The 12430-nt window shown below is 43.0% G+C and overlaps 1 protein-coding gene across 1 annotated transcript in view; it reads left to right on the top strand.

Moving 5' to 3' along the window:
• Nucleotides 1–12430, top strand: part of PNKD (PNKD metallo-beta-lactamase domain containing) — a 126268-nt gene that overhangs the window by 70316 nt on the left and 43522 nt on the right. Inside the window, exons 2-3 of the mRNA XM_088472424.1 lie at nucleotides 5923–6038; nucleotides 11578–11690. Of these exons, the coding sequence (XP_088328550.1) occupies nucleotides 5923–6038; nucleotides 11578–11690 (229 nt within the window). The remainder of the gene's footprint in view (nucleotides 1–5922; nucleotides 6039–11577; nucleotides 11691–12430) is intronic.

Genomic DNA, 12430 nt, shown 5'->3' with positions numbered 1-12430 from the left:
GACCGCCGGCTTCCCGACTGTTAAATCACGGCAGGGGACTAATGATAGGCGTCGAAATCCTGACGCCTATCATTATCCATCAGCCTAAATCCCGACGCCCGGCATACTGAACAAAGGTAACCCGGACGTCGAGAGCGGACAGTCCGCGCGGGGGGAACCTCATGTATGGAGCATGTTTCCAAAAGTTACAGCATGTGAAAGCAAATCATAGCTAGACCAAAGGATTTTTTTAAATGTTTAGCTGGGTACACACTAGACGATATGTCGCTCCGATCCGCGGGATCGGACAACATAACCGGTACATCGTCAAGTGTGTACCCATGATATGCACACTCCCGCGGGTTGCTAGTGACATCCCCCGTTGGCCTTACTGCAGGGCCGACAGGGGATGTTGCTAACTCATAGCTCGTCCATTCCCTCGATGGACCCGGCATTGGCATGTGTGTATGCACTTGCCGCATGCTGGCTCCCGTTGCCCGTGACGATCGCGTGATGTGTACCCAACTTAAGAGTTGCCCAGTACCCTTGATTACATGCCATATTATGTTTCCACTGGTTCTGTTTATGTAATTTATAAAGTGCTTTGGACCCTTTAAGATGTCATATACAAAAAGGATAATAATAATGCTTAGCCAGGTTAAGTAAATAACATTTCTGTTTGGCATTATTAGGATTAATGAGAGTTGCTGGAAGCAATGTGTGAAAGCCGATTAGGCCACGTGAGAGATCTGGGCTTGTGTGATAAAGCTTTATCTGTGAGGACTGCTCATTCACAGCTGCTGATAATAACATTTACATTTTGTCAGACTGATGGAGGCTGAAACTTCAGGAAACATGTAGTGGAAAACCCCTGGGACTAATATTGGGGATGATCACTAGTTATAGACATCAGGAGTATGTTGCAGCCATTAACCTACAAAACAAATCCCTTTAAAGCTCTTCCAATGCATTAAACCACTCTGCAAAAAAATTCTAAATGAACGACCAGTAGAGCAGATGTCAAAAAAATAGCTTTGCATTTTAGTAGTAGTAATGAATATACTGTGTTGGTGACACAGTGGTCAGCATTGCTGCCTCATAGTGCTGGGGTTTGATATGCTCTCTCTATGGCAGGGGTGAGCATCTCCTGAACCACAGGTGTTAGAGCATTTCTTCTACTTCTGCTAGTGGAAAAAAAGATCAGAAACAAATGACTGTAATTCCCTTCAAGCAAACTACATAGGCAGAGCCCTATTTCTAGATCAGTGCATGCCTATGCCATACCTGGCTCTCCAGCAGTTTGTAGAACTGTATGGGGCTGATTCTGAGTGCACACAGACATAGCTGCTGCTTTTGCTGCAGGCTCGTCTGTGTCTTCTGCTGATGCGCTGGCTGATACCATTGATAGTAAGATGCCTACTTGCAGTGGGACAGTCCCGTCACGGCACCATCGTAACTTGCACCAGCCCTATGGCAGCTGCAGTTTCTCTACCTGACCACGCCTCATGTGGGAGTGGCTGTGCGTCTTTGGATGCTTCCGCTTATAGTGACACGCCCATTACCTCCTAGAAACGCTCGCTGAATTCCACAGGCCGTGCGTCTGATTCTGTCCTGCGTCTCTGAGCAATTACAATCGGGATACATGCGCGATGCGCGTGGGATGCATGCACAGATTTATAACATCGGCCAAATGCGTGTGACTCCGAATCATGTTCTGTGTCTCAGCATCCCCTGACACAGCAGCTATTGTGCCACAGGTTGCCCAAGTCTGATCAGCAGACTGTATATTATTTCCAGTATCAGGAACCAAAAACTTAGACACCTGTGAGCCTTTCTTCCCACTGTTTAGGAACGTCCTGGGGACTGTTGAATATTGGAGAGATTTCAGACTCCCAGGAGAGTGGGTCTCCCTCTCACATACTGTCCCCTTCCTAGTGAAATTGAAGAGTGTGACATTGTAATTTTTGGCAAATAGTGGCCCTGCGGCTTTTGCGCAATGCCATAATCATGGCACTGCACATCAGTGAGCGAGGGCATGTTGATAGGATTTGTGGCCCCTCCCCCACCCTCCTGGCACTGGCCATCTACATCTCCTTTCTGAAAACACCCAGAAGGGAGATATATAATGTCGGCAAGTAAGGGCAGATCTGGATCATTCGTGACCTGGCGCCTAGGCCCAGTGGGCAGTGAGGGGCCTGGAGTACACTAATCTGTTTTTATGAGGGTTTTTTTTATTTTTCTTACACCCCAAGGCGGGAATGGCCCCAAACCAATATTTTGTGAGAGAAGTCAAGGGACATTAGATGATTGGTAGTGGAGGGTTAATTAACCCTCAGCGATGAATGGAATTGCACATCAATAGATGGGCATCCTGCTCTCCAGCGGGGGTCACCTGCATTGTTGGAACACTTGGCAGCTTAGATGGACACTATCAGTTCTCTTTGAAAGAAATGAATAACGAGGTGGAGACATTTCCTGTAATGTGGTAATTGTTTGAATGTTCATTATCATTAGTATTGTAATTGTACTCCTAACCCTAGTTTTCCTCTTTACTTTTAACATTAACATTCATAATAAAGAGAGGTTTATATATAAAAATTAGCATGCAAATAAAAGTTTGTTCATTTGTATGTCTTCACCCACAGATCCTTAGTACATTATTGTTTATATTGGGGGATATTAGTCTTGTCCAGGCTTCTTTATTGCTTTATAGGGTTGTACAGTTAACTTTATAATCGACTGCAAAAATATTTGGATTGAGTGCAGAGGAGGGTAAACTGTGTGTTTTTTTTTTTTTTTTTTGTTACCTTGAGTATCAAAATGCTTAATATCAGTACGGTTGCTCCCTGAGGGCTGCCATGTTTATGTGAATATCCACTCATCAGTAATTACTGCCTTTGAACATGATGCTATTCTTAGGAGCAGTGTATGAAACACCCTTTTTTAGCCTCCCTTAGCTGTTGATATATAAACTATTTATAAATCATTCCTTACTGTCATATTAGCAGTTAGGAAAGTATATATAAACTATAATAATAATAATCTGTAATTTTCACTATTAATGTTTAACTTAAAAATATTGGCCTTTCCAGAAAATATATCTTACATTTCTAATTGTTTTTGAACTGTGTGCATCTATCCAAATATACAGAGTACACACAACCCTGTATATACTGTATGAATGCTGCTTATCAAAGCCCCCGAAGCTGCACGATTTGTAACATACAGAAGTTTACAGTGTTTGGGATCTTCTGTGACAGTTTTTGCCGGATTCTGAAGCCTCCAGCTGAGTTTCCCAGGGCTCTAATACTAAGATACTTATTTTCCTGGAGGGATTTTGTTAGCAAAATGGTAATTGAAATTTCATCTTAATTAAATCCCATGGGGGTTGTGGAGGAGGCGAGATGAGCATTCATGGGCTGACAAGGAGCCAGACTTTGAGGAGAGATTCTGCCCCAGTCCATCTAGTTCCTCATCTGTAGTAAAAGGAACCTGGCATTGTGTATACCGCTTACTGGCATCATGAAAACGCACAACTGTGTCATTATAGGATTATAATCATTCAAAGTCCTATAACCTACAGAGTTGCAAGGAAGGTCTTCCAGGTACAGAACATAATGACCTAGAATCTTGCACTCTTTAAAGTCTCCTAGTTCTTCTATTGCAAAGTTTTGCAATTATTTCTATAATAATAATTTTAAGATTGGTGCTGCATCATTTTGGTGCCTGATGAGGCCTTTATATATTACTTTTTGACAAGAGTTTGGCAAAGATCTTATTTAATTTTTCAGTCTTTTAACCCTCTCAGCCCAATGAATGTTGTAGATGGGAGATGCTATGCTACTTTACAAGCAAATTCAGGCAATTGTCTCAATATCACAGCATTTGTGTCGGTAGTGGGACCTGAATAACACGAATTGCATTATCATGACCTCTGCCTTTAGTCCTGAAAGTAAGGGAGAATGAGGTACTGTAAAGGAATGAAATGCCGCAGTCCTCAGTGTTGTCACTTTGGCCTAGGTAAGGCTGTATGAATACCTGGAGGAAAAACAAATTGGATCACCAGAGATCTTAGTACTTAGAGTGTGCACCTGCTGTTTCCCTTTTTCTGTATAATCACTTGCTCAGTACACAAAGATGACTGCCACCACTGTGTGTGGGTGTCTGGGCACTTTAACTCATAACTTTTATCATATGGATGCAGCTGTACCTTTATAATTATATAAGTGGTAAGAAGTCTATGACTGGCAGTAAACATGCCAACGTGAGGTTGTCAGTGGAAGAAGCCAGTGTTCAGGAAACCTGTCACCTCACACGGGAATAAGGCTGTGTTTTTGCAGCCTGTGGAGCGGTGTAAGACTGTGTGGGAAAGGGCCGTCCCTCTACATTTTCTCCTTCAATGGGTCAAACAATTGAACAATCGCTTACATAATACACCACATCCCCGCTCACAATAAAACATTGTGCAATGACCGGGCGGTTAAACTGCTGTGTCCCCTTCCCTCTTCTCCCCTGGAGAATTCAAGAACAACAAGATGCAGACTTATAGGACACTGCTATATGTACATGTGTCACTGAGGAGATGCTCTGTTGTTGTCAGCTCTGAATGTGCAGGAATTGTCACACAGAAAACACTGACATATGTGTCTGTGTCAGGCTAAAGCTGGCTATACACGGTGTGATATGACCCGTGCGACGCGATGGGGGATCCGACGTCCGACATATCGGGCGATCCCCACAAACAGTGCGATCGGGTGTCCGACTGGCCAATATGCCGGCTCCCCCACCCGCATAGCACTGTATGGGATCGCACATCGCATCCCCAGATCGACTGAACCTGCAGTAAGATCTTTGGGTACGCTGTACGACCCCATGGGTGTGTGCACTATCCGATATCATGCCCATACACCATATGATAGAGCAGCCAATTCATACCAATCAGTCGGATTGGCTGTTTTATCGCACCGTGTATGGGCTCCTTAAGAGATTCATTAAAGGTGGTTTCATCTTTCTTTTATTGGCTTGTACATACCATCCTGCAACTTTTACTACATACATTTCTGTCCGTCTGCATTGGATACAATTGGGAGATGCATCTTTCGGAGTCTCTCCAAGAGGCTTCACACTGTACCTGTCCTGGATCTGTGGAAAACCCACACAGACCCAGATTTGGAGGCCAATCTGCTTACTTACCGCATATTGTTTTTTTTTTTTTCTTTGTTGTCTTGCATACTAATAATTTGTTTACATGTTATAAATATGTAAGGGTCTATTTATAAAGCAGTGATGGAGAAAGGGGTTATCACTGCTCCCTTCTGTGGAATATTGCAGAGAAACCACTGATTTCCCTTGCATCCAATGTATTTTGGCAGCTTACCACATCCACTTAAACTGCTATGGGTACTGTGGCACATGCTCAATTTAACAGGTTTAGGTTTACATTTGAATGCACATTTTTATAATAACAATAAACACTCATATAGGGCTCAATCCATTAGCCGTAAAGGGTGCGAGTTGCAATTGCCACAGCGTTAAAACACCAGCAGCGGCACCACATCTCTCACCTCTTGCGGCTGGCTCTGAGCCCAATTTCACATGGCTTAGCTTTGAGCCCTATGGGGCTACGAGGACTTTAGTGCGAGTTTGGGCTGCCGTAAAGTGCAGCTCTTACCACGATAACTCGCACCAGTGAGATCATCGCAGCTAATTGGATTGACCCCATAGAGTTCAGCACAAAATGTCCCCCCCAAGGTAATTAGTAATTGCCCATTTATGTTAATTAAAAAGTGTCCAATGTACTCAAGAAACCAGTCCTGCTTACTCGTGTCACAAGATTCTTTTGAAAGCAATACATGACGGAGGGCACAGCAGTCATTGCAGGCACTGCACACCTGCATATGAGGACCACAGACCACTAACTTGGTTCTGCTTTTTATTTTTCAGGTACAGCCTGTACACCCAGACCAAACTCGGTTATCTGTTCTACAAGAGACAGCTGAAGAAGGCGCGAGAGCGCTTCCCTAACGGACACTCTTCCACCCAAGCCATCGTCTTCAGCGGTACGGTATCATAATCTCTAAAGACTTCACCCAGCGCTATTTATTCAACTTACACTGAGAAGAGAGTCTGTCCATAATGCATGTTGATATTTTTATCTTCAAGAAACATTCAGATTTGGCAGCTACAAAGAAAAAAATTGTGTATATAGTTCATTAGGGATCCAATTACTAAGCTTATAGTATAGTGAGTATATGGCTGTCATGTGGAGTTTTGGAACAGATTTTACTGGCCAGTTGCTTTGTCTAATTCTAGTGATGAGCATACAGGGTCTCCTGCCAAACCTTGATAAGGGGTAAGGCTGTTGTGTAGGGCCAGTATTTCCTTGGGGCCCCCGAGCCTGTGACAGAGACCAGAGCCCTCTGAGTTATTCCCATGACTCAGATGATTCATACTGATTTGTTCCTTCAATGAGACATAAACATGTCTTAGAGAGTAGAGGAGACTGAATTTCACACGACGGCTCCTTAAAAGCTCAGTTCTGGCCTGTTGACTAGATCCTAGGGGGTTATATAATAGGTGCCGATTTCACGGAGCCATCTGTTTTTCTGCTAGATTGGTGCTAGATTAAAGAACCAGCCTTATAACTGATTGATTGCTTATTTAAATTTAGCCACATTGGTGCCTATTACATATCCCCCCTAGTGATGGAACAGTTATGGATAATCTAGCCGGGCCTTTGGCAGTACAATAATCTGACTACAGAGCAGCACTAAAAGGAAATGTAATTACAAATAGAATATGTAGTATTGTACATGTGGTAATGTGATCTCTACCGGTCCCATTCACCTCTCTGCAGGGCCGGCTGACACTGCCTGCCAGGCCGACTGCCGGCCCAGGCCAAGTGCTATGTGCCAGCTGCCACGCTTCCTGGATTTGCGTTCCACTGGAACGCAAACAGGAAGCTGTCAGCTGCTCCAACTAGCGTCCGGGCACCAGAAGCAGCTGTAGTGCATCGTAGTGTATGGAGGCTGGAGCTTGTGCTTCAGCCAGAATGAACCTCTGCGGGGGCAGTCGCTGTGTTAGACGGAACCCTGTGAAACCAAGGGGTGGTCCGTTTGTGCACAAGACCACCCCTTAGCAGTGTAAGCAGCGGCTAGGGAACGCGGTGCCGGTCAGATGTCGGACCCAGCAGTTTGTCACGTGGATAGAAGATTTAGCCGGGGGCGGGTTGCCTTCTCAGCTGCCAGCGCGAGTCAGAATATAACTATAAACATACAGTGATCCTGGAGGACCCTGCAACTCCTCTGCACTGTTACAGCATAGCATGAAGCTCTACTTGAAAAAGTAAGATGTTCGGGGGTCCTACTGTATGCATAAGTAAATCACTAAGTGCCTGTCCAGCTGTGATGTGATTGCAAGTCCCTAGCACACTAGCTGAGACTTGTAGTGCCATCACCGTTATAAGGGCCATGAAAAGACAACAGTTTTTATATATATATATATATATATATATATATATAGTACTCCATGAAATGCCTACTTTTCTATGAATTTGTAAATTCAGTCTGCTTTAGTAATATGATACACTGTGTGTGTGTCACAATAATGGTCCCTGCCCAAGTGCCCTCCTAGATGCTGGGAACGTCAATTCATAATGGAATAGGACGCGGCGCTCCCGGTTGCATTCATACAAGAAATAGACAGCATATGCATATGGATGCGCTGTTTTATATATATATATATATATATATATATATATATATATAACCACCCTCCCTGTAATGTCCCCTCAGTGTCCCTGCCCTTAATATCCCTGTAAATCCACTCAGTGTCCCTGTTCTCAACCTCACCCACCCTGTAATGTCCCCTCAGTGTCCCTGTTCTCACCCACCCTGCCCTCACTATCCCTGTAACTCCCCTCAATGTCCTTGCCCTCACTATCCCTGTAACGTCCCCTCAGTGTCCCAGCCTTCACCCACTGTAACGTCCCCTCAGTGTCCTTGCCCTCACAATTCCTGTGACTCCCCTCAGTGTCCCTGCCCTCAATATCCCTGTAATTTCCCTCAGTGTCTCTGTTCTCACCCTCACCCACCCTGCCCTCACTATCCCTGTAATGTCCCCACAGTGTTCCAGCCCTCACCCTCCCTGTAACATCCCCTCAGTGTCCCTGCCCTCACTATCACTGTATACCCCCCTCAGTGTCCTTGCCCTCACAATCCCTGTAACTCCCCTCAGTGTCCCAGCCCTCACCCTCCCTGTAACATCCCCTCAGTGTCCTTGCGCTCACAATCCCTGTAACTCCCCTCAGTGTCCCAGCCCTCACCCTCCCTGTAACATCCCCTCAGTGTCCCTGCCCTCACTATCACTGTATACCCCCCTCATTGTCCTTGCCCTCACAATCCCTGTAACTCCCCTCAGTGTCCCAGCCCTCACCCTCCCTGTAACAGCCCCTCAGTGTCCTTGCCCTCACAATCCCTGTAATGTCCCCTCAGTGTCCCAGCCCTCACCCTCCTTGTAATGTCCCCTCAGTGTCCCTGCATTCATATAAAAACATTGCTGCTTTTTACAGATATGTTTTCATCTGACTCAGAATCAGGCCCTATGAGGAGGAATTCTTCCCACCTCGACAGACCCCACCCTCATTAGGGCTGCTTCCATAAATTTCCCGGGCTGGTTTCACATCCCAATCCGCCCCTGTGTAGCTGTATGTTTGTAGTATCTGTGATGCTCTTCTATATAAAAGCATTAAGGAGTATAGACCTGTATTGGTCTCAAGCGTAGGTTTTTGTGATAAGGCCATTAATGTCTACAAATTTACCCGATTTCAGCAAATCTGGTATAAAAAAAAAAAATCCACTAATGCCATTAATCTAATTACAACAGGCCTCTGAATTCTAGAATGTAAGTAATTCCAATGTCGCAACCCATGACGTACCTGGGAAAACATCTGGGAGCTCTAGTGCTACGTCAGCTGTTCTTCTAATCCTTATTCCGGCGAATATTGCACACACATGACGAATGAGCAGCCCACAAGCCCTGATTTAAACTCAGTCCATTGCCTCTAGATTTTAAAACCCTATTAACCTCACTAATCCCATCAATCTACATGAACCAACCTCTCACTAGCCAACAACCCAATATCCTCTGCCTGTCCTCCAGCAATGCTATAAGATTGTTGACAATATACTGTGATTTTGCTGTTTTGTACAGTGTGACGCTTGCTCTATTCACATGGAGTATAAATCATATTGCCCAGAATGACCCACAGTGCTTCTTTATGTGCACACGTGTGTCTGCTTGTCTGCATTTCAAGAAAGTATTGCTGTCTATAGAAACACCCCTATAAAGTCAGCCTGCGTCTAGCCTTGCCAGTTTGTAGCTACAGCTCACAATGTGAAAGGAAAAAACAATAAAAGCTGAATATAAAATCCAACCTGATTCTCTTCAGGACACCCCTTTTCAGGTATTCTCCTAAAACGCTGCTTGGCTTCTCCCAATTTTTTCAACTTATTCATAAGTAACAGGACAAGGCGATTGTCTCTATTACATGCGCTGCCTTTGTATATTAGAAGCTCTTCGTTATTTTGGTTAATACTGGTTCAAGTGCACCTAGAAATGTGCCATTCCTCATAAGACTAAGAAGAGCCCACGCTGCACCATCACAGAGGCTGTCATCATGGCTTGAAAATCCATGTGCTTCCAGGCACAAATAGGTGAATTTGCACAAAAGTTGACTCCTATCACAAAAGTGCATATGCACTTTCTGGGATTGCAGCTTTTCACCATCATAAATTACATATATAGAATGAGAAAATGATTGTTGTCATGATGGCTTTTCATCCTGTTTTTTAGAAACAAAATTGTCCTGATGTGTCTAAATCCTCCCCCTCACCCCATACAAAAAAAATCCACTGTTAAATAAGCAGAACAATAATTAAGAACAAAGCATTACAATTTAACAAGCTCTGCCATTTTTGGTAGTGTAAATAGTTAATATAACAAACGGAGGAAGCAGAAAAACTGTGAAGTCATGTTTAGGTTGCAAAAGCTTTAACTGTAAAATGTATTCTCATACAGAGCAGCAGATGCCTTGTGTTATTGGTACTTTCGGTGGTTCTTGCTGGATTGTTTGGTAAAGTCCCTCAATTACAGAGAGCAAAATAGCCAGCTTCAGCTCAGATGACCCTCTGGTTACATGACGCTCCTTGATAGGCACTAGTGAACCTAGCCTACCACCAATATTGTTCCCATTTGCAAAAGACCGAAAGGGTGCACATGTTCACACTGGCTCAATCACATTCGGGCTTAAATCGATACGTGTTAACGGATTTTAATTGTGAAGTGAATAAACAATTTCAAACACTGTCGTTTTCACAGAGTGAATTAAACAAAATGTTAAAATACTTGTTTAGTATTTAAATACTGTTTTCATTTTTTATTTTTTTTAAATTAAAGACCTTAACGGCACCATGTGCCACTATCGGTAAACCTCAAACATGATTGTCGAACAGAAGCGACAGATTTCAAAAGATGCACTTAGAATCAAGGTTAATCGCCCATTAGACAACAAATATGTTTGTGTATCTAACTGGGTGATGTTTGTTTAAACATTGAAACAGTGTGAAAATGATCTGCACACTTCAGGGACTGATGTAATTTCGAACCATTTCCAAAGTTTCATCGCTAATATTTCAGATCATAGCTTCTAGTCTTGATATATTCAGGAAGAAGGTAGAAAATCACAGCTGTAAATAGAGAGCAAAGAAGTTCTGAAAATGTTTTTTTGTATGTTGTTGTTCCTGAACTCCATTGTGTTGAACTCGTAACCGGTCTATCAATGTGATTATATATACAATACCAGTCAAAAGTTTGACACACCTTCTCATTCAATGTTTTTTGTTTATTTAAATTATTTTCCACACAGTAGATTAATACTGAAGACATCAAAACTATGAAAGAACACATATGGAATTATGTTGTAAACAAAAAAGTTTTAAACAAATAAAAATATGTTTTATATTTTAGATTCCTCAAAGTAGCCCCCTTTTGCTTTGATGACAGCTTTGCACACTCTTGGCATTCTCTCAATCAGCTTCATGAGGTATCTCCTGGAATGGGTTTCCAACAGTCTTGAACGAGTTCCCAGAGGTGCTGAGCACTTGTTGGCTGCTTTTTCTTCACTCTGCGGTCCAACTCATCGCAAACCAGCTCAATTGGGTTTAGGTCGGGTGATTGTGGAGGCCAGGTCATCTGACGCAGCACTCCATCACTTTCCTTCTTGGTCAAGTTGATATGTTTAACACTTTTTTGTTTACAACATAATTCCATATGTGTTCTTTCATAGTTTTGATGTCTTCAGTATTAATCTACTATGGTGAAAATAAAATAACTTAAATAAACAAAAAGCATTGAATGAGAAGGTGTCCAAACTTTTGACTGGTACTGTGTGTATATATATATATGTATGTATGTATGTATGTATGTATGTATGTGTATATATATATATATATATATATATATATATATATATAATGTGTGTGTATGTATATGTAATAATACCTCTGTTACCAGCACTCTTCAATCCGCTTTGTCTTCAAGGGGTTAAAGTGGTGCCTATCCCAGTGTTGTCTGATAACTACAGTTACCTGGTTATTGACACTGCATCCAGCCTGGCGGTGGCCGTGGACCCATCTGATCCTATTGCTGTACAGGTTGGTTATAGAACGCTCTGCATCAGTGAACAAGCATTATTTATCTGTTTATTCATTAACCTTTATTTATATAGCGTCCACCTATTATTTGCCAATTTGCAGGATATTAAATAATTCACCCGGTGGAGTTTACAATCCTTATTCTCTAATACACGGATACACTAATATATATAGAACTTCGCCTGTATTGACAGATGTCTGCATCTATGTAGCCTCACTGCCGCTATATATGTAATTGAGAAAATAGCTGTATCAATATCATCGCACATTTGCACTAGACAGATACCTGTTGCACAGAGTCATCAGAAATCAGACTTATCTCTGCGTACACTCACCTCAGTATGTCCCACATCCTGTCTCCGCGCCCTCAGAACACTTAGCCTACGTGTACACCCCTTGTTGCCGCCCAGTTACAATCACTCAGCCGCACGTGGAGATAAGTATAACCCTGAATCGCCAGTAGTTGCTCAGAGTTGCGTATGCCCAGCTAGAGAGCATGCACAGTGTGATAAATGTCAAGATTTGTTCTCAGACGGTCTTGTGTGCAGCCCCACAGACTCCACACAGATCAGGAGCTAGCTGAAATCAAACCCATGACCTCTCTGCTGGAGGTGGTCAGTTTAGCTTGGCATCCCAAAATTATGTTAACAGATAAATGAGTCTGCAAACTGTTTTTTAGAAAAAATGTATGTGTAACCAATTATCCTATCAGTATATTTTTGGATTGTGGGAGAAAACCC

This window comes from Taudactylus pleione, unplaced genomic scaffold (assembly GCF_031769625.1).
Source record: "Taudactylus pleione unplaced genomic scaffold, aTauple2 ptg000122l, whole genome shotgun sequence".
Lineage (NCBI taxonomy): Eukaryota > Metazoa > Chordata > Amphibia > Anura > Myobatrachidae > Taudactylus > Taudactylus pleione.
This window is presented reverse-complemented; position numbering and strand designations above follow the sequence as displayed.